The sequence below is a fragment of the Gymnodraco acuticeps genome, unplaced genomic scaffold (genome assembly GCF_902827175.1).
Source record: "Gymnodraco acuticeps unplaced genomic scaffold, fGymAcu1.1, whole genome shotgun sequence".
In the NCBI taxonomy this organism is placed as follows: Eukaryota; Metazoa; Chordata; class Actinopteri; order Perciformes; family Bathydraconidae; genus Gymnodraco; species Gymnodraco acuticeps.
The window spans coordinates 270405-292497 of record NW_022990856.1 but is presented as its reverse complement, the minus strand read 5'-3'; the positions used below and the strand labels follow the sequence as shown (position 1 = coordinate 292497).

General features: G+C 41.0%; 1 protein-coding gene across 1 annotated transcript; it reads right to left on the bottom strand.

The window, feature by feature from the left end:
• Positions 1 to 15998: 15998 nt before the first annotated feature.
• Positions 15999 to 21162, bottom strand: grk7b (G protein-coupled receptor kinase 7b). The gene is made up of 4 exons (XM_034233222.1): positions 20563 to 21162; positions 19956 to 20393; positions 18641 to 18912; positions 15999 to 16982 (listed from the first exon to the last, which is right to left on the bottom strand). Exons 1-4 carry the CDS (start codon positions 21160 to 21162, stop codon positions 16652 to 16654), a joined length of 1641 nt encoding a protein of 546 aa, XP_034089113.1. The 3' UTR covers positions 15999 to 16651.
• Between the last annotated feature and the right edge of the window lie 931 nt (positions 21163 to 22093).

The following is a 22093-nucleotide window of genomic DNA, read 5'->3' as shown; positions in this document are numbered from 1 at the left end:
ACACATTCTGGTACTCTCTTGAGAAGAAAAATAAATAAATCTATTACTACACCACATATTTAAAAAAATGAATGGTATTTAATTTGTTGTTACTTTGTTCTGAAAGCTGAACCTGCAGCTCCTCACAGAGAGAAGAGGGAAGAGGCTGTGTGAATTACTTTACATTGTGGATAAGGGTGGATAGCCCCCATTGTTCTGTGTGTCAAAATGAAAGACAGCCCACACACCTATCAATCATCAAACCGTGGGGTCTTATTTCATTACGTGTTGATTTCTATCAACACGTAATGTTGTATCGATGTATCGGGACTTCCTGCAACAACACCACGCCGTTATCGTGATTCTGATTGGCCAGAAGACATTATCAAATATGTTCTATTGAGAAGACGATCACTACGTGACAACAGTTTTCAAAACCGTTTCTAGTCTTCGGTATTTCCAGACAAGTGGCTACTGAAATCAATCTTACTAACTGCTGTCTGTGCAATTTACTCCGCGCGAGTTGGCGGACTTTATTTTGCTTACCTTAACATCATTTTTCATGGTGGGGCTAAGCCATTTCTTGGTATGGCTGTAGCCTACCCCAGCCATACCCTGGCGCCGCCACTGACCGCAAATACCTCATTCCTTCCGTCTACTTGGATCCGAAATGCTTCTCGTTTTGCGCTGTCCCCCGTTCAAATGAAATCGCCGCCAATCATATTTCCACCCTCGTTTCAGGGCTGGGGGAGGGGTTGCAAGGCTCGCGTCTTGTGCTGCATTCACTAGCACTCGGACATTAGAGATTTTCTCTCATAAATGTCTGATGAGCCACAACTTTTTTTTTCAAAACAAAGCTGCCAACTGGGGTGGCAGCTGGGGTGGCAAGGCATTTTTCTAAGGTGGCAGCTGCCACCCCGTGCCACCCTGTAGAACCGCCACTGCCCCTCTGTGGGACTAAAGGTATTCTGATTCTGATAACGGGACACATTTGTACAAAGGGGCACACAGCAATGTAGTGCCGACTTTCTTACACGCTGGAAGTCTTTTCTTTACCCCGAAATCCGCTCATTCTTGCTCTCGGTGTGACATAACAAACTGTCAAGCTGTCAAAACTCTGTACTCAAACCGGAAGTACTCAGCCGCACACCCAGCCGCCGGAAGTTGATAGACGCCATCTTGTGCACAGAGCCTATTGGATGGCCTACCCATAGATAGATATAAACGTATATATAAAATGTTTATATTAATGCAGTCAAAATTATCGCGTTAACGGCGGTAATTAATTTTTTGAATTAATTGCGTTAAAATATTTAACGCATCGCATGTGCAGAATGGCCCGCCCCATACATCCCACCAGTGGCAGCGCCAGGGTATGGCTGGGGTAGGCTACAGCCATACCAAGAAATGGCTTAGCCCCACCATGAAAAATGATGTTAAAGTAAGCAAAATAAAGTCCGCCAACTCGCGCGGAGTTAGTAAGATTGATTTCAGTAGCCTCTTGTCTGGAAATACCGAAGACCAGAAACGGTTTTGAAAACGTTTGTCACGTAGTGATCGTCTTCTCAATAGAACATCTTTGATAATGTCTTCTAGCCAATCAGAATCAAGATAACGGCGTGGTGTTGTTGCAGGAAGTCCCGACGGAGAATACTTTTGCTGTAGTACAGGGTTGCATTCCAATAGTCCATTTAGCTTAGGAACCTTCCTAACCAAGTGAAATGACCCGGAAGTACGTCAGTGGCAGCCATGTTAAGTGCCGTTCCAATTCTCCAAATGAAAGGAAAGGAGGTTTCAAACTTCCTTTATAACCTCCTTTAGCTTAGGAACCACTGGACCTCCCTTGACGAAAGGAGAGGAGAAAATGCTGCCCCACAATGCATTGCAGCCGCAGCATTTGCCGTCACTCAACAGTCGGCCGTTCAGGAAAACAACCGATTATGACGGAGAAATTATATCATGAAAGTTACGGTGCTTATTAAGCATTTTAAAACGTATGTGGTAAGTTGCCAAAGTGCTTTGTTTTGAACGTTCATCAGTATTATAATCAAAAAGAGAAATATGAACGTTAGTTTTTACTGAAATTATCAAATAAAGTCAACATTTCACAGTCTTTACTGAGCTGTGTGGAGTTTGTTCAACTTTTAAAAGATGTTTGAATGGTGATATACACAGTGATAGATGTTAAGGACTAACGTTTATAATAAATACATTTGTATTTATTTTAAGATCTTTTCATAGTTCATACAATCATACGTATTGGGACCATTTGTATAAATGTGGACCGGCGGGAGAGGGTGACGAGCATAAGTTTCACTTTCCTTTTTTATTTCAATTCCAACTTTGGTCATGAAGAATATGTTTCTCTGTTGTCCACGTTCATAAAGCATAAAGCAACAGCATCAGAGCACGGTGCAGAGTCTCTAGATGAGTTTACAGTAGTCCCTCGTTCTTATTAAACATCCATGTTGTAGTCCGCTGTATAGAAAACTGTAGTTTCCCCACAGCAGCAGACGCACACAATGACGTCCGCTGGCGCATCATAAACACGTCTGATAGTGAAAGTGCATTCGGATTCTCTATGGCGCATTTCCACTGCAACGGGGTAGCCCCGTTTAAGCGTCCCTAAGCGTCCTCGCTCAGGCCTCGGGCTGCCTCGCTGGCCGGCCCAGGCCGTGGCGCATTTCCATTACAGTTTAGGACCTGGGGTAGCAACGCAGTGTAGGCGGGGCGATCGGCTTTGTTTTTGTTCACATTTCGAGTTGTTCCGTCGAGCTCCCGCTGGATTTAATCATCCCCAATGAGATGTAGGAACGTCGTCACCTCCTCGGTCGACCACGGTGTGCTTTTCTTATTAGACGTAGCCATTTTTGTAGCTCATCCGTTTACAAAATGCTGTTTATAAAAATGCTGCAAGCTTGCTTCTAAATATATATGCGACGCTAGGGATGAACTTGCGCGCGATCTTGTGACGATTCTCTCTGACCAATCAGCAGTCGAGAGTGTTGACGTCACTAGTTCAGCCCTGGCCCTGGTCTGATAGAACCACGATTTTATGGGGCCGGAAAAAGAGGGAAAAAGTACCCGCTAGCCGGTACTAGGCTATATGGAAAGGCCACCAAAAACTGGCCTGGCCGCTTGAGGACGGTTAAGGATGCTTAAACGGGGCTACCCGCTGCAGTGGAAATGCGCCATAAGCACCGCAGTCTCTTCTCCTAAATCCTTTTGAATTCTCCTATCCACTATCCCTTAACCCCGTGACGTTTCACTCAGAGGTCAAGGAATAGGAGATAGGGTTAGAATTTAGGAGCTGATTTTTGGATTATCGGAACGCAACCCTGCAGTCTCTTCTCCTAAATCCTTTTGAATTCTCCTATCCACTATCCCTTAACCCCGTGACGTTTCACTCAGAGGTCAAGGAATAGGAGATAGGGTTAGAATTTAGGAGCTAATTTTTGGATTATCGGAACGCAACCCAGGGGTGCACATAACTGGTACGCAGGTTATGTGCGTAATCTGAAATGTGTACCGTCACTTGTGTCACAAAGTGCATTTGCGTACCGACGTACTTGTGAAGCTTTTCCAGAAGGCGGTTAGATCACCGGACGACAGAGTCGGTCTCCGTGTGCACAGACAGGGCTGCTGTTAACGTCGGTCTGTACAACGGAATTGTGCCAAAACTACGCCAACCGGCTGCGGAGGGAGACTCCCCCCCTTCACTGGAGAACTGCGCTAAAACAGACGATCACAACGTTCACACTCTGTGGTCACGAAGTACTCCACTAGCCGCCCCCCTGTTGATAGAAATCAACACGTAATGAAATAAGACCCCACGGTTTGATGATTGATAGGTGTGTGGGCTGCCTTTCATTTTGACACACAGAAAAATGTTATAATAAACATATAGGCTACTGTGTTAAATGGATATATCCGCCTTCTTTCATTTATCTTTCCATTCCCACAACAATATACAGAAATGGCATATTTTGGACATAGTTCGAATGGTGATTAATCATGATTAATTAATTTTTAAACTGTGATTAATCTGATTAAAAATGTTAATCGTTTGACAGCCCTAGTTTATATATATCTATGGGCCTACCTGCCTGTCAGCCTTCCATCTCGTGCACAAATGTATCTCGTGCCCTCATTGGTCATGTGCACGTTCGTGTATGTAGGAGGAGGGGCTCTGTAAGGAAGTCTGAAGGAAGGGGCAGATTTTTTTCGGTTGTGTACTTTCAATTTCTAGCTTACTCTAGCTGGTTTCTCCATTCTTACCTTACCTTTAAAGGATAAGGCAATCAAAATATAAAAGTTTTATAATGTCAACAAATACCATTTAAAGTCCCCTCTTTATACTTCATGCTAATTCTCCTATCAAGACTTTTTATGGGAAAGGCTCAATAATTCAATAAATTCTAAAACAGCTGGAAATCAATATGTCCCAACCCGGAGGACATAGGCTATTTGATGGTGCCTATTTGAGTCAAAATAAACTACAGTGTGTATTTTAACCTCAGTGAAGTTACATGTCATAGTGCAATAACGTGTCTCATTAATATGAATGTTTACTTCACAAAATGAAAAAAAATAAAACACATTCTTAAAAGCTGTAACAAACAATTGTTTTAGCATCTTGACTTAAACAAAATATTGAATGACTAATAACAAATTGTTTCTGCTCTTGAGGTTGGTCAGTCCTCAATCTCCTGAAGGATTTTAATGTTCAGCCTCAGCCTTTAGATCATTTAGTGTGAAAACCAAACTCAACAGGTGATTTAAGCGGCAACTTGAATGCACACTGCTGTTGTGTTTCAATAATCAGAAGCCATATGTCCCAACACCTACAACAGTCTGATAGCTTTGCAGCACTGAGAAGCTTACTTTAAACGACCACTTGACTGATTTGAACCTCTTTATATGTCTTAGCGGTAGCAGGTCTGTATATTCCACACTACTTAACAATGTTCTCTGCAGCCAGCTGAAGCAGCCAAGTCTCTTCTGTCATCTCCTAATGAGCTTTGACTTCAATGGATGGTGTAAGAAGAACTACAGAGAGAGTTTGGCTCAGATGTGATTTTTGTTTTCTCTGCCAGGGTTTTCTAGGGTCGTCACTACAGCTCTGGTTTGAAAAAGGCATCTTGATCCCCAAAAAAATTACACCCTGCTTCACATTTCCTAGCTTGTTGTCAGGGACGGTTCATATGAATGCATGACCTGCAGCCCAGTAGAAAAACAGACACAGGCTGGCACTGCTTTTTACGGGAAATGGCACCACGATAAAGCCTCCAGGAGCTGACAGGTAGTGTTTGTGCTCCAGCTGCTCACCAGTGCCAACCCAAACAGGTCACTGTGCTGCAATTTGAAGTAGCCAACAGAAACAAATAGAAAGTGAGGTGAGAGACTGTTTTTCCTGACTAATGGTTGCTTTATCAGATGCATTTATCTTCTTCAGCTTTTAATTATCTCAATGTGTTTTTAATTTCTCTCTGAAACCTATTGTTTAAGATGTATATTTTTTAAATGTAATATAAATAAAGTCACTTGACTATTAATCAGTCTGAAATTAAATGCTAGATGTGGCCAGAGTTGATTTACCTTTCCCTTTCTGATCACACTGAGTCATTGTTTGATTGTGTGTACATTGTACATATAAAACGTGTGTTTGCTCACTGTTCCGGTAAACGGACACACAGTATCAGCAGGTGTGATAAGGGACTTGTGTAACAGTCAGATAAACAACCCATGAGGTTTATGCTCCTCACTTTGTACACATTGTCTGCTGTGGACTGTGAGCCGAACAACTTGTAATTCAGTACAATTTAGTGTACATTATATAATGCTAATTTATATACATTTGTCATTCCTGCTTCTTCTTTATATTGTAATTCTACCAATGTTGCTGTTGGGATTTTTTATAATGCAAAGCAAGGTAATTAGACCCCAAAATGTGTTAGCTCAAGTGTTCCTTGGTTTGTCAGTTAATCTTTCTATGTTTATGTTATATACACCATAGAAAACTCACTCCAGCTGCTTTCTCAACCTTTATTTTGGTTTATATGTACAGCTGAACTGGCACTCATTTATTTACAGGACCTCCAGCTTAACTGACACATCCAGGTCAAATCTCACCTATAATCCGACTGACATTAAAACTGCTTTCAGTGCTTGAAGTTCATCTAAATCTTCAGTACTTCACTCAGGTCTGTAATTGACTCTCAAACTTCACCCAGACACCTTAAGGAACACTTCCCCTTCTTTCAAACCTCCACTTCAACTTCTTTCTGTATTTCAACTCATTCAAGTGAAACACTGAAAGAAGTTGAAGTGAAAAAACATTTCTAAATTGATGTTAAGATTTCTGCTATATATCGCATTGGATTCGACCAGCTGTTAGGAATTTTAAAAATATAAATTAACAATGGTTTGCTCCCAATAATATAACTGTGCTCTACTGTTTTCTTTCACCTCTAACACAAACTGAAACAGATCGATATAAATGTTATCTTCGTTTTTAAGTGAAGGTGAAACCAAGTTCATTTGAATTTTTCCTTAAATTGTCAGAAAACTGATTTTCATGATGTTTACTTTAAATGTATTTGCTTCAGAAACATCACATGGAATGTAAACTGTAATTATGAATGATAAAAAACAGGAAATATTCTGCTCATTTTCAGGTTCATCTAGTATTTTGTTCCTCTACTATGATGTGTTTAGATGCTTTAATGTTCAAAAAGGTCTTTATTTTTCTGTAACAGCCTGTTCTGCAGCTCCTCTTTTCACCCTCTGTCTGAAACCAGAGCCCAGTCTGCTCTGATTGGTTAGCTGGCCGCCTCTGATGTGATTAGTTAATTGCTAAGAGATGCCCCGCCACGCACAATTTGTAGGAGTGCTAGCCAAAAGAAGAGTTGCATAGTGATGTCACTATGTCATGTAAGTAAACAAAGGAGTCCAATGAAGAAGTTTCAGGCAGTGGGGGAGTGTGTGGGTGTGTGTGTCTGGAGGGAACTTTTGGATTTTAGCCTTTGCAGACCATTAACATGCACAAAAACCTGTATAACAATTCAGGAAAAAAACAAAAAAAACGGTATAGGTCCTCTTTAATATAACTGTAATTTAGGGTAAGTGTCGCTCTCTTTAATACGGAGGCGTGTAGCGCAGTGGGTTGTGTGTAGGTGTTCGGATCAGGGGGTCACAGGTTCAAAAGCATGTCGTTGTGTCCCTGGGCAAGACACTTCACTCTAAATTGCTCCTGTGGGGATTGTCCACAGTATTGAGTATTTAAGTCGCTTTGGATAAAAGCGTCTAACAAGTGACATGTAATGTAATGTAATGTAATACAAACAGGTATTTCCTCTCTGCTCCTCGCCCCTCCTCCCCCAACACTGTCCACTATGTTTCCAATGTAAGGAGGAACTATAGTTTGGCTTCCGTACATCTCACAGAGGACTTCCCTTCCAGTCATAAAGGCCACTTATACAGCTGTACATCTGTGACCCAGCCTGTGGAAATGTCACATTGGGCTGTGTGCGACCTCTGTGCTGGGACACACTCACTGCTGTTACACCCTCTCACCCACATACCAGTCAAGGATGACCGGGCCTCACTAATACATGCTAATGCATTCAGAATGGAACATGTGCTGCCAACCGTAAATTTTTCTGAAGCTGGATTCATCCTGTACATCGATACTAATGTTTAAAACATTTGACCTCCAAGTCTTGATATTGGTGCAAAACAAAAAGAGTTAAATCTGGCCTTGGTCGCTGTGACTGGTCAAGTGACGAGACCTCTGCAGCACATGTGCGCAGTGCCAACACGGATTACCTCGATGATCTGTGATAAAGTGCTCAACTGTTTTCCACAGACTGCTCGCATGGCCACAAGGGCATTGGAGGCGGATAGAGACAGAGAGCGTGAGGGAAAAGAGGGGAGGGAGACAGAAATAGTAAGCGAGCTAGATGGATGCAGAGACAAAGAGTGACAGAGAGACATTGAGAGGTAGAAACAGAGGAAGACAGAAGGCCGGGCAGAGGGAGAAATGAGAAGTGGCAGAAGTGACAGACTGTGAGTATGAGATGGCAGAGAGGGAGAGTGAGTGAAAGAGGGGAACAAAGAGCATATTGTCAGTGCTGGGCGCTAATCGTCCCCTCTTAGGCTGCCAGAGACAACAGGTGAGAGCAGTTTGACTCCCTGCAGGCTCCATGAAGCTTTCAGGGATGTGTGTGTGTGTGTGTGTGTGTGTGTGTGTGTGTGTGTGTGTGTGTGTGTGTGTGTGTGTTTGGACCTCAGGAGAACTCTGCCAATGCCAACTCAAACGGCAAATGAGGAGTGAGGGCCGCACCATCAAAGGGCTCTTTTCAGACATGCTTGGGCTGTATATATGTGTGTGTGTGTGTGTGTGTGTGTTTTAAGTGCGTACGAGTGTTATGTGTGTGTGTACCCACATCTTCTAAGACATTTTCCTCACACCAGCAGAGTAATAATGGTATATGTGTTCAAAGCAACGAGGGGACATTGCATCGACAGGGGAAAAGAATAAAAGCGTCACACTTTGATGTTTACAAGAGTGTGTGCGCTTATTATGTGTTAACAAAGCATGTGACCCAGAGCAGCTGTTTGTAGAACTCTCACCTTTGGAGCAAGGAAGTGAATTTCAAACAGGGGAGATTAACAAAGAAACACGTGGAGAGAAGTTGTTATTTATATTATTTTAATAGCAAAATACATTTCTGAAGGTATAGGTCTTTTAAGTCTGTATGTTAGACCCCATTGTTAATTCACCTTACCATGATGCCAGAGTGGGGCTATAGTCAATCTGGAGACTTTGCTGAGTAAGAGAACCTTCTTTTGGAGATACAATTAAATCTACTGCAGGACATACAACATTAGAACATTTTGCAAAAATGGTTAAAGCATGTCAGTCAGGGTCATAAACAGACGATTGTGCAGGCCCACCTTTTAAAAAATAAAAGGTGTAACAGATGTAATTTTATTGTACAATTGTAATTCTAACGTTACCAATAGAACAGGTGCCCCAAAAATAAAACCCAAGTTATAATAAACCACACTAATCTGACAGCAAACTAATTACACATGTCTGAGTTGTATCGCAATTTAATTTGCATAGTATGTGGATTTTGAGTAAGCAAGAAGGAACAGATGTACACTGGATTAATAATACTTATTTTCAACAAAAATGAAGACAAAACCTTGAAAATATCCAACATATTAAATTGAGTACACTTTAAGGTCAAATTGATTTGTGATGAATAATTGTTATTCAGTGGTAGATGTGATTGATAGAGTCATGAGATGCAGGACAGTTGTAATGCTTTTTTTAATCTAATTTGAATATATATACTTTATTGTAGGACTAGTGAAGTAAGTAATACAAAAAACACACCTGTGAGAATGAGGAATAAACATACACATAGAGTATAATAAATACCAAGTACACAACACACAGCACGTCTGTTAAAGCAGTCATTTAGAAATGCGTTCCCTGGTGGTGTTTCAGGCCAGAGAGCAGATGTCACCCTTTAGCAAAGTATTGTGATTTCAGTCTGATTATATGTTTTCCAATTATAATTTTGTATCATTGCTTGCAAGAAAAAGGAGTGATTACTGGCAATAAAGGTGCACTGATTCATATTTCTATCCATTGTGTTATTGTGGTGGACTGGAGTAAAAGAGTGAGTGGAAAAGAGTTGCAGTGGAAACGTGCATCGCTCTGTTGTTCAGGGGATGGAGAGTTAACTACGCATGCAGAGATAAACAAATGTCCTGGCGTCACAGTGGACCATGTCAAGAAACATCTGGTGGCAGTGTGTGAATGTTTATGCTGGAAAATGTGTGTGTGCGCCACCACATCCTCATGATCATCACAAGATAAAGCCCATTAATCCATCGTGAGTATTAAACGTCATTCGCTAGAGATACAAATAAGAAATATAAGGTTACAGTGTGGAGTTTATAGATTTTAGGCGTGTTACCCCTGAAAGCATTCTCAACAGTTAAGTTATGGCCGCCGTTACTTGAGCTCGGTTGGGTTTTAAATGCCAAGAGATGGCCTGCAACGAGAAACAGCCAGAAGTAGTACTGCCTGTCAAAATAAGACGTAGTATCGCTGAGGAAGCCGCGTCCAGAGTGTTTAAACCGTATTATCTATCTTGGAACCAACATTTTAAATATTTTCTCACAAACACACATAGTTTTTAAGTTTCTTATTAGATACAAGTTTTACCCAGTATTTAATTAGACTGCTAAGTATGTGTAGCACTGCAGAGCATTGGATCATTGTCATTTGGACCTGATAACATTATCAATATTCTTCAATTCATTTATTGTTGGTGGCAACACATTGTTTGATTTTAGCCATGTAACACTTATTGGATGACACCCTCCAGTTGCAGCAAAGGAGTTTAAATGACGCTCATCTGACTCTCCTCTCTGCTCCATTTACAGAGATACATCAATCTTTCCCTTCCCGTCAGTGTCCAGAGCCTTTGGGAACAGCAGTACTGATACTGCAGGGGAAGTGCAACTGACCTAATCGGGGAAAATGCATGTTTTCCTTTTTGTAGCTCACAGGCTCAAAACTTCAGGGGATGAGTTCTCTATACCTGCCTAAAATATGAGTGTGAATCCACCCTGAGATTAGGATCCGCTCCTGATTTTAATTGGTTCTTCCTGGCTCATGCTACAGATACACCCTGCACCAAGTTTCATAAAAATCAAACTTGAAGACTTTCCACTGTCAAACAGACACTCGAATAAAACAAATTGAGAACCAAACTTTCTTGTTGGGGTTTATAATTTGCAAAGAGATTATAAAATGTTCCCTAACTTTTGTTTTTAACAGTTTTATGCGTCATTGCTTTTGTAAATCATTTTGAATGGCCTTGTCTCTGAATTGTGCTACATAAATACATTCTATAAATATCTCCAAATCTAAAATCTTTTAATTTGTGAGCCAACCCATTGCAACAAGTATACTTGTTTTTATACCTATAACATACATGGTTTGCATTTCTGCAAACCAGCCCTAGACGTTGATACTAGATCCCAGCAATGGCCTTGTGAGTTCTACCAGGATTATCTTCTTGTTTTCTTCTGTGGAGCACACCATAATGTCTGGAGATATTTTACTTAACAAAATGTGAGGTACTGTACCTACATTTTGATACTTGGGGCAGCGGCTTCTCGCCTCAAGTGGGGCACATTTTCCGGCTTAACTCTCCAGACCTTCTGCTAAAAACTGATATTTGGTCCATAATAAATGTAAAAGGGGGCAAGGTGTGTACTTTTTGCCATATGAGTCATTGGTGTGCGGAGTACCTGTGAAGAAATACCACATAGTTTGGTCAGAGTGTGAAGAGAAGTTTTATTTTCTCGTTGCCTACTTCAAACCCAGCTTTACTCAATAACAGATTTGTCTGTAATATTTCATCCATTAGCAGCTGTATAGAAACACCCCAGATATCCAGGGACGGTTTGGGTTTGGATTTGGGACACACACACACACACACACACACACACACACACACACACACACACACACACACACACACACACACACACACACACACACACACACACACACACACTTATGGTCAGATCAAGAGTTTGAAAGTACTGACAGACTATAAGGGACAGGTTACAGAGTCTTGGAGCAGATATGGACTTGGATTCAGTCCAGACGGGCTGCCGTGCCAACTGTCAGCCATATTACACCGCTAACAAAGAATGCAATAAGTAATAGCTAATTAAATCAAACTGGGTACACTCTTAGAAACTAACACCACCCCACAGCTTATATTTCAGTTTTCGTGTCACACTGTGGAATAATTTTCTTTAGTACTGACTTCTAAAGCACTTCTCTCATTCTCTGACACACAAACACACACGCACGCAGATGTCCACACAATCACAGATGCCAAAACCCGCTCGGTCAGTCACCTCAAAGGCAACATGTTGTACTGTAATTAAAGTACATTAACACGTGCACCACAACAGGTTTTTTCCCTTCGGGATGAGAGGTTTTAAAGAGTTTCCCTCATAGAGTATTCTGTATCATTATATCCCTCTCCCTTCGTTTGATGTGCTGATCTTCAATCACCCTGCAGTGGAGGGGTGAGGAACATCAGAAAGCTTTACACTCCGGCAAGCTCGGGTTTCAGGATGCTGTAACTTTTTGAACTTTAAGCTGTTTCCATGGGATTTTCAACTTGTGGGGGAGAATCTTATTTCTTGTGACAGGTGACCGGAGAGATGTGACAGAGTGCTGATCACGGAAATGGCTAAACTGAAAGTTAGGAAGTAGGATGGTAGTTTTAAAAGTTTGGTGTAGTCCCAATGTGTATACCATAGTTGCCAGGGGTTATGTGGAAAGATCTTAAAGTGATTTAACTCATTTAAAAAAGGTAGGCGTGTGGCGCAGTGGACTAGTGCGTTCGGATCAGGGCAGCACAGGTTCAAACCCCACTGCAGTCAGCATGTCGTTGTGTCCCTGGGCAAGACACTTCACCCCAAATTGCTCCTGTGGGGATTGCCCACAGTATTGAGTATGTAAGTCGCTTTGGATAAAAGCGTCTAACAAGTAACATGTAATGTAATGTAATGTAATAGTCCAGTGAGTAACTCAGTCTAGCCAACAAATAATGGACAAATGGCTGAAATTGACACCAAAATATATCTCTGTGCCTCTATTTACCTCCACGTGGTGACTTATCATTTCTTATGATGGGTTCAGTATGCTGTAATAATTGTACCTGCCCCTAGTTTTTCTGTGTCATTTTGGTACAGCACATTGAACAGTTGTAGAAACGTGTATGGAATTAACATAAAGTGATATCATTTAGATTTTCTTTCAAATCTTCTTTCTTTCTAAAGTTTCTCTCTAAAACACAAAGGCAATAAGACTGTCCTAGTTGATATTGTACTATTTTTTATGGAGTTCCAGTTTTGCTTTGTAGCCCTAAACCCAAAACATTGGTTTACACAGTATACAGGAAGCTATATTCCCTATTTGGGCCCATTGGCAGCTTTCCTTAGTTGAAAGAAAATAAATATTAAAGTCTGAACATGCGATTGAATGACATAGACAAATTACTTTTGCAGCGACCAAAACATGGTTCAGTGATACGACAAGGGCGAAGATTGTGGTACTGTGTACGTAGGTATGAATGTGTGTGTGTGTGTGTGTTGTGTGTTGTGTGTGTGTGTGTGTGTGTGGTGTGTGTGGTGTGGTGGGTGTTGGGTGTGTGTGTGGTGTGTGTGTGTGTGTGTGTGTGTGTGTGTGTGTGTGTGAGAGATCAGGCTCTATCCATGACGTTGTCCAGCCCCTGGCAGTGGAAATGGTCTGAGGTCTGACTGCCATGGAAACTGCCCATTGGGCCACGGTGGGGAAGAACATCACACACACACACACACACACACACACACACACACACACACACACACACACACACACACACACACACACACACACACACACACACACACACACACACACACACACACACACACACACACACACACACACACACACACACTCTGTTTCTGTTGGATGGCTCTGCAGGAATTCACTTATTTGTGGAAATGTTAAGAATTCAAGCAATGAAGCTTAAAAACTGAATGTTAACCAAAAACTAAACACTTCCTGAGCGGTCGGGGTCACGCTGGTAGCTCGGTAAAACATTGCTCTTCTTACTTCTAATATATCTACATTTTTGTGTCATAAAATGGCATACAAATGGAACACTATTTAAATAATTTAAAAACGTATTATAAACACAAAGAAAACACATTAGCAGTGGGTATGAGACAGCGTGGAACAACCTTCCTCTTCCTCCTTCAATCTCTCTCCCACATGGCTGGCTCGCACTTTCCCTCAGCACACAATGGCCTCTCTGTTCCGACTGTTTAACCACTTTCTCACCTATCCTAAATGCTCACACTCTCACAGACACACCCTTGTGCACACACAAATAGACACAAATCAATGTTCATGTTTAGATCCCTATCAGCCACACACATGTTCCCCTACTTGCAAATACAGACACACATTCACAGCCAAAAAAGGGGAGAAGCAGCGATATTGCTGGTGTGATACCATCCTGAGGATGCCAGGGCTGTGCTGAAGTGTGGCACATGCCTTTGATGTGAATCCAGAGCATGGGCATGTAACAAACGCAGATATCAATGTACACCCTGTCCTGCTTTGATCTCTAAAGCGCCTGCTTCTACATAAGATGTGTGTGTGTGTTTGTGTGTGTGTATGTGTGTGTGTGTGTGTTTTTGGGTTTTCTTTTAGAATATGTGTGGGTGTTGTGAGGCTTATTATTTTGATGTGTGTGTATGTCTATGCCTGCACGATCAGCATTACGCAAGTATGGGATGGATGCATGTGTGTGTACGTGCATGCATGAGTGCAACTGTGTGATAAGATGGACTGTGTGCATTTGTGAGTGTGTGATTGTATGTGTGTGTGTGTGTGTGTGTGTGTGTATGTGTGTGTGTGTGTGTGTGTAAGTGAGTATACATTAAGATGTCATTTTATTTTTGCCTGCATGATCAGCATTAACACAAGTTTGTGAAGATGCATATGCAACCTTGTGCGATGTTACCGGCTGTATGGATGTGTGTGTGTGTGTGTGTGTGTGTGTGTGTTGCATAGTAGCTTATGCACTCAGTGAATTGGAGGGCAGTTACAGCGTTGACTCTTGGGGAAACTAATCCCTGGAAGAGGCTTGTAGGCACCTGGTAAAAACATGTTCCTGGAGACCTTCTCCCGAGTTTGTCTTGTCGTCACGTCGTCCGCAGTGGACTCCCCACTCTGCCTTTCGCAGCCGCCGATGATCAGGTTGCGTCTTGGATTTCCATCTGAACCACCCTCTAATCTCATGACAGTTGAGCGTGAACGGAACCACTTCTCAGCCCTGTAAGGTCACCCCTCGAATTAGCACAACACATGTTTATGTGTCCCTCATTACTTCAATGTGTCTGAGGTTTTGGATACACTGAGTGACGAAAGATACACTCTGAATCAAATATTGAGGTGGCATTATGTTGTAAATATAAATGTAATGGTTACTATAAGAGACTGTTTGGATACATGATGAGAGATGTGTGCCTTGAGATAAGCAACAAGAGGATCAAAATAACTGCATATCTTTGAAAATGTCATCCTTTAAAAGACTTATTTGCAACATAAGTAAAAAAAAAAAATTAGAAAGACATTTGCTTAGTTTTTTTATCATCACAAATCATGAACATTGCTGTCAACCTGCTTGAATGTCTAACCAAATTAAGCATGAAACATTGGTAGAAAAACACACGCATGGCTTTAAAAGGTATAATCATTATTTGCCAAAAGGTCACAGAATATTAGAACATTTCAAGTCATCATTTTAAAATCACAACTAACTATTACAAACTACAATTGGCACTGTTATGCACTGACACTTCATATAAGACTCAAGAACCAGAACGAAGTAAAACAGAGGTAAAATGTCAAATATACTGTAATTCAGAAAAAGACACCTTGGGCATCCTGGTAGCAGAAGGTCTAGGACATGATTGAACATGTGCCGCATATTGAGGATTGCCAGGGGATTTAGTCACCCTTTATTTCCTCTCTACGCTCGATATCAAATAAAGGCAAACATACCTGAAAAAACACCTAAAAGTAATATCCTGAGTTTCTCATGTAATCATTAAGGGATTAATACTTTAACAATTAACATCAACATGGAACGAGAAGCTCGCCATGTAGTTGGAAAAACAGTCCACATCACCTACAAGAACTTAGCATGTGTAAAAGCTAAATAGATGTTGTTGCTATGCTTTATGAAGTACGTGTAAACATCTCTTTTTCTTAGGTTGTGTGTAGCTTGTAAACACAGGCTGGGTTTGGGGGGTAATAACGGAGGTTGGTATTGCCTTGTAAAATACCACAAATTCAGTGTATTTCTCTGGAGGAAAACAACGACAATTTATCTCCCTGCATCCCCTTGTAAAAGCTGAACAAGTCATGCAGTGCTTGTAAATACCTCAGCAGCACAGGCAGAATAATGGGGATGATGAACAGTCCCACTTGATGGGTGTCTAGCGGCTCTTAGTGGTGAACTTCTGCAACGGAGAGACTTCACTGAGGTTGCATTACACGGTCCACTCACATGAGCAAAAAGGCATTCATGGAATTTATGTCCGTGTAATATATCTGGCACATTACTGCAAATACTGATAATAATCCTACTGCTATTCAGTGACCAACAACCACTATAACGCTTGTTTACAGACACATGTAAACACTTAGGACCTGCCAAAATGGCTGAGTGATGTAATGGAAACTATGCATGCACTGCTGACTCATCAAAATAGAGCGCAAATTATAAAGCAGCAGTACAATGTCAGCGTGTGTTTGCATCTGGGCATGAACACAAGAACTGTGGTTTTATTTGACCCATACAACAGAGGTCCCATCAGGTTTGGCTGTGGCTTCAAAAGAACTCCTCTTTAGGAAGAAGAACACAGATTTGTGAAAAAGGCAAGTGTCTGTTATACCTGAGCTACTTCATTTGGTATTAAACCAGGCACTTTGGATTTTTTAAATAAATACAAGTAAAGGACATTTGTGTTTTATAAATATGCTCAGTTGATCAAATTCTCACAAGATATTGCACATGCTGGACTCGTTGTTGTTGTAGCCATTACAGTTATTTTCTTTGTCGTTCAGATGATCAAACACACCACTGTTGATCATTTCCTTCTGCCATTGGATGGAGACTGCTCCTGTGCTGAACTTCTTGTAGAATTCCTCATCCCTTTGCTCAAACTGAATGTCTTCGACGATGGAGGATTCCATTAAAGGATTTGTGTCCTTCGCGTAGACCACGTTGGATTTGGGCACCCATGGCGGATCAACCAGCCCGGCCTCCAGACGGCGGAAATTGATGCTCTTGAAAAACACATGGTCCCGTGGATCGTCATTGACATTGCTTAAAAGAAACAAAAGACATTTAATGATTAGAGTGGGGAAAGAAGGTTATAAAAGCAGTAGGAAGGCGAAGGTATTAACCTGGGCAATAAAAGTGTTTGGATAGTTCATTTAAAGTGAACAAAACTGCATTATAGAACGATAACATACAGCTTAATATACTGTACATGTCTCTTTTAATTTATTTATACATTTCCATTCTTAACAGAGTTGCAGGACAGACAAATCCGCTTAAAAACAAACTAGAAAAGAACAATAGAATACAGATTCTAAAAGAGAAGCATTTACTTGGTCGAATACGACATTCTCTGCACTATTAAGCCTATTGCTTTATTTATTTCTGACATGTACATAGTTTACATCATCTGCATTTCTTGCAACATAATCTGCACTATTTTATTCTAATCTATTCTAATATTTTTATTTTTTAAATTAGTTTTATTGTTGTATGTCCTATATATATGTTATGTTGCATTGTTGGAGGAGCTCGGGATTTAAGATTTGAATTGCCATTTCTACTGTTGCATCTGTGCATATGACAATATAGCCTTTGAATCCTTACCACCCAAGTTACAACCCCTCAGGTGTTTTTACTTAACTTGCTTGATTAGACCCTCACTCTAGTCTACTGTTAGTTTAATTTGTTTATTTGTTGCACCTGTTGGATTAGGACAACCTTATACAGGCAGCCCTCAGTCAGACTGGGTGGCCAAAGGGCAAAACAACATCCTGCAAGAAGGGGAAAACTACAAGATGAAACTACGTAAGTATAACAAAATAATATCTTCTTAAATTAAAGGCAGTTCGATTTAACGTTGATGAATACACATAATTACTGAAGAACCAGTGGTACATGGAAATTGACATGTGCCACACATATGTGCCTGATTTACACACTAGGGAAGTATACTTAGTAAAGCCTGAAGGCAAGCAATAGCTTCACGATTGGTGGAAATTCGGATTTGTTAGCAAATAAAAAAATAATGAGGATTTTTGGAAACTATGAGCTTGTTTTTATGTAGCATACACTTTCTGTGTTTGTATTGCAAATTGCTTTATTTAACGAAAAAAAAGTTTACACAGAAAATTAATAAAAGACGATTAATAGTCAATAACTTTTTCATGTTTTACTTAAACGTCCAACATTATAGAAGTGCATTGGCTGCTACGAATCACCTTTTGGTGCCTGGAAGCCAGTTGTTTTTATGAACCTCAACAATACAATCATTTTCTCTTTTTTCAAGCTTTTTCAGTCTGTAAAAAATATCATTTGTATAGTCAAAAGCACAAAAGCATTTCCAAGCAAACTTAACACTTAAGCTTTCTGAACTGTACAACTTAATTTTTTGATGTCATTTTGAAAACAAAATTCTCCTTAAATGTAGAGAAGGGGATATGGGTCTTGTTGTTGTCTGTGCTCTGGCTGCAGTGGTTTATTTTGTTCCCTTCTGAATTCATCCAGGGTTGTAATTTGGAGGTTATTACTAGCAATAGGCTACTCTTATTTATTCAAAGACTGTATTGAACCAACAGCGTATATTTTTACTGCTACCGAAGAAGTGACATTTTTCATTTCCTTGACTGATGATTTGTTCCATGGCGCCTTATCCATAATATGATAATAAACTAGGGCTTTAGAAATGTGAAGCTTTCACTGACCGGCACCCAAGGCGATGCACCGACTTCTTCTTAAGAAAGCATCTGATGAGATCTTTGGAGGAATCATTAAAGTTTTTGTGTTTGAACTTGCAGTCATCCTCAAGAGTGCGACGAGTCACCTCATAATTCTGCACCTTTTCCCTGAAGTCTTTAAAAGGCAAACGAGCAGCCAGCATCTCATAGATGGTGCAGCCCAGAGACCACCAGTCCACAGATGTGCGATAGGCCTCCCTCTTTAGGATCTCAGGGGCCATGTAACCAGTCGTACCAGCCTGAAAACACAAACAGGGTGGAGAGAAAGAAGGATGAGGGAGATCTCATAAACATAAACCTTTGTTTTCGGGGCACTGGGGCCTACAGAACATATTTCTACTTGGACTTTTATGTCATCTTTGCATTTTTATTCAAACCTTAAATATTATTGGAAGATAAAACTGGTGATGAGGAGTCTCAGGCAAACTGAGGAACAACTGCTATGACCTGTAGCATTGTATGCACACTGAAAGAGAAATATTTAACAACAGGTTACACAAGTGCGGTGTGCAGATGAAAATTTGCTTTAAAGCTAACTGCAATCCAACACATCAGACGGTAATATTTACATCTGTTTTAGTGACTTTAAAATATGTATCACTCTCCTACAAAGACATTTTTGTTATTATTCTGTGTAGAGTTTTAGTTTGGAAACAAAACATACAGATAGAATAATACAATGTGAAACAATAAGACACTGTTGCATTAAAAAAATGCTGCATAACAGCATCAATCAGATCAGTGGGCATTATTGTTCACTCTGTATCTCCTCTGTTGTGAGTGAAGCCTGCTGAGAATCTCCTGACTCATCTCCTTAGACAGACACGTGGAAGCCATATCTGGTACTAGTAGAGCACAGATTAACCGGCTAATGCTAACAGGCTCTCTCAGTCCTCCATACATTGCTGTGATCAGCCAGTGTAGCGTCCAACTGGGGAGAAGGTCAGGCCCCTTTTAATCAGATTAGGTTGAGTCCAACAAGGTCATGCTGTCTTATGTTGTCTGTCAGACGTCAGAGCAGAAATAGGAATAATCATTTCTATTTCCGGTAAACTGCTTGTATTGGTGGGGGAACAATTATGCAGTGAAGTAGTATAACACATAGCAAATATTGATAAACGAATGAGAAAACCAAGCAAATATTCGATATATTAACAGTTTGATTAGGATGGAGGTTATGTTGTGTCGCACAAATCTAATCAAGGCTTTGTACAGGGCACTGCAGTGTCAATGTATGATGGCGAGCACTGCAGGTTAATCTGGGACATGTCACCACACCTACCATCTGGCAAACCTTTTTGTTCTTTGGCAGCTCCATAGCCAATCCCAGGTCTGACAGCCGACACTGTCCTTTGGCATCCAGAAGCACGTTCTCAGGCTTCATGTCCCGGTACACTATGTCCAAAGTGTGCAGGTGAAGAATCCCAGTGGTTATCTGGGCGGCGTAGTAAACAACACGCTCCACACACATACCTCGCTCCCCAAGTTCGTATATGTGGAAATGTAGGTCTCCTCCATTCATAAGGTCCATGACCAGGCACAGGTGGTTCTTGTTGTCGTAGGCATAAGCTAGGTTCACAATGAAGAGGCTGTTGACCTGTTCCAGGATCCGCTTCTCCAGAAGGGCAAGCCTCTCGCAACCTTTCTTCTTCAAGCACCTCTTATCCAGTTTCTTGCAGGCGTACATCTGGCCTGTGTGTTTGACCTGCACTGCACACACCTGCAAGACAGAGGAACATTCAATGTTATAACTGTTGCTGTGGCATCCTTACATTTGTTTCTAATAATTTTACTGGGATTTTAAAAAGTAAGACAATGCAACTTTTACTTAACAATGGCCATTCTGCATACATGTTCAACAATAAGATGCTGGGATTTGTTGAACTTACCTCACCAAAACCACCTTTTCCCAAAGTCCTAAACTCATAAAAGTATCTGTCATTGATTTTCTGCTTCTCGTACTCCTTCCACTGCAAGAACTTGTAAAAATAAGGGCTATCTAGATACTCCACGAACGGTTTGTCCCTCAGCAAGTCTCTTGTGGCTTCTCGTAACTCGTCCAACATCTCCTCATCAAATCTTTGGATTGATAATACCATGCATATTCCAGCTGCCTCTCCTGTAAAGTATGAGACAAAACTCCTGGACCCGGGCTGAAAAAACTTAGCAAGGATTCCCTGTTTGGCCTTCTCTCTGGCTTCTTTTTCAGCAAAGCTCCAGTCACTAAGCTCCAGCAGGAACTCAGTGGCGACCATGTACTGAGAGTTAGAGGCCAGGAGAAACTGCTGAAACAACTTCTTCCCAATGGGCTGTTGCTCACACAGTGACTCGTAATTCCTCCCCACTGAAGCCTGGAGATCGGAGGACATCCTTGGTTTGGGCAGCGAAAGAGATATCCACTGATCTCTGAGCTTATTGCGATTGATATTCTGAGCCTTCAGGTAGGCCGTGTTGGCCACCAAGTTGTCCAGTCCAGGCAGGGTATCCATTTTGGATTGTATGCTGTCACATAGCCTACATGATCAACTACACATGCAGCTCAATCATCTGCAGGTTCCAGGCACAACTAAGCACCTGAAGCACCTGCATGCTGAACGTCCTCTACCGCTTGTGCCTATCCTCTTGTAGCATTAAAAGTAGTACTATTATTGGGGATTTGCCATCAGCTGAGTGTCTTTGCATGCGTATTTGTAGACGCCACTAAGAGAAAGCAACTTATCTGGTCTAAACTTAAGAGGCTTTAGGCCTGTCTATTTTTAGGAGATACAAAGTAACTGTGTGTGCAGTAATTGGGCTGCCAGCATGACACGATGATGTGGCAGATCCTGACCGTAACAAATAATGAGTGATTTTAGCTTGTTATGAGATAAAGAAGCCACTGAGATGAGTATAATATGTGAAGTATGCTCACTTCTTTGCTTATTATAGGAGAAAGGGTGGGGGATTACAGATACTGAATTAGTCCTAATTAGTTAAGTAAGCAGCCTAAGATATTAATTTTCCTCACAGACTTTTAATGTAGCTCTCATGGGAGTGAAAGTTGTACAGCTCTGATGCTCAAAATAACAAATCTTTTCAGCATCAGCAGCATGAAAGGTACACCTTTTTATTTTCCCTCCGCATTCAGCCACATCACTGGCAACGCAATTGAATTATATGCACTCATCAAGATTTATTGTAGTCATTTTATGTTTAAGATAATTACAAATGACACTATTCTTTCTGTTTCTAACACTACCGTCTACAGAGGATTTGGACAAAAATAACATGAACACCTGCACAAATGGTTAGACATTACAATTGAAAAGCTGACATTTTTCAAGGTTTTCTAAGGTTGTGTCAAATAATGCATTATATGGTCAAATACCTCTGCATGCATTCTTCTGATCAATAATTAAATCCACACCTCACAGATTTAGT

Bases quoted from the DNA above. Each gene is read 5' to 3' on its own strand.
- grk7b (XM_034233222.1), bottom strand. From the start codon at position 21,162: ATGGATACCCTGCCTGGACTGGACAACTTGGTGGCCAACACGGCCTAC. The intron at 20,394-20,562 runs GTAAGTTCAACA...TCTGTCTTGCAG, and splicing joins GAAAAGGTGGTTTTGGTGAG to GTGTGTGCAGTGCAGGTCAA. The intron at 16,983-18,640 runs GTCAGTGAAAGC...GTTTCTTTTAAG, and splicing joins GTGCATCGCCTTGGGTGCCG to CAATGTCAATGACGATCCAC.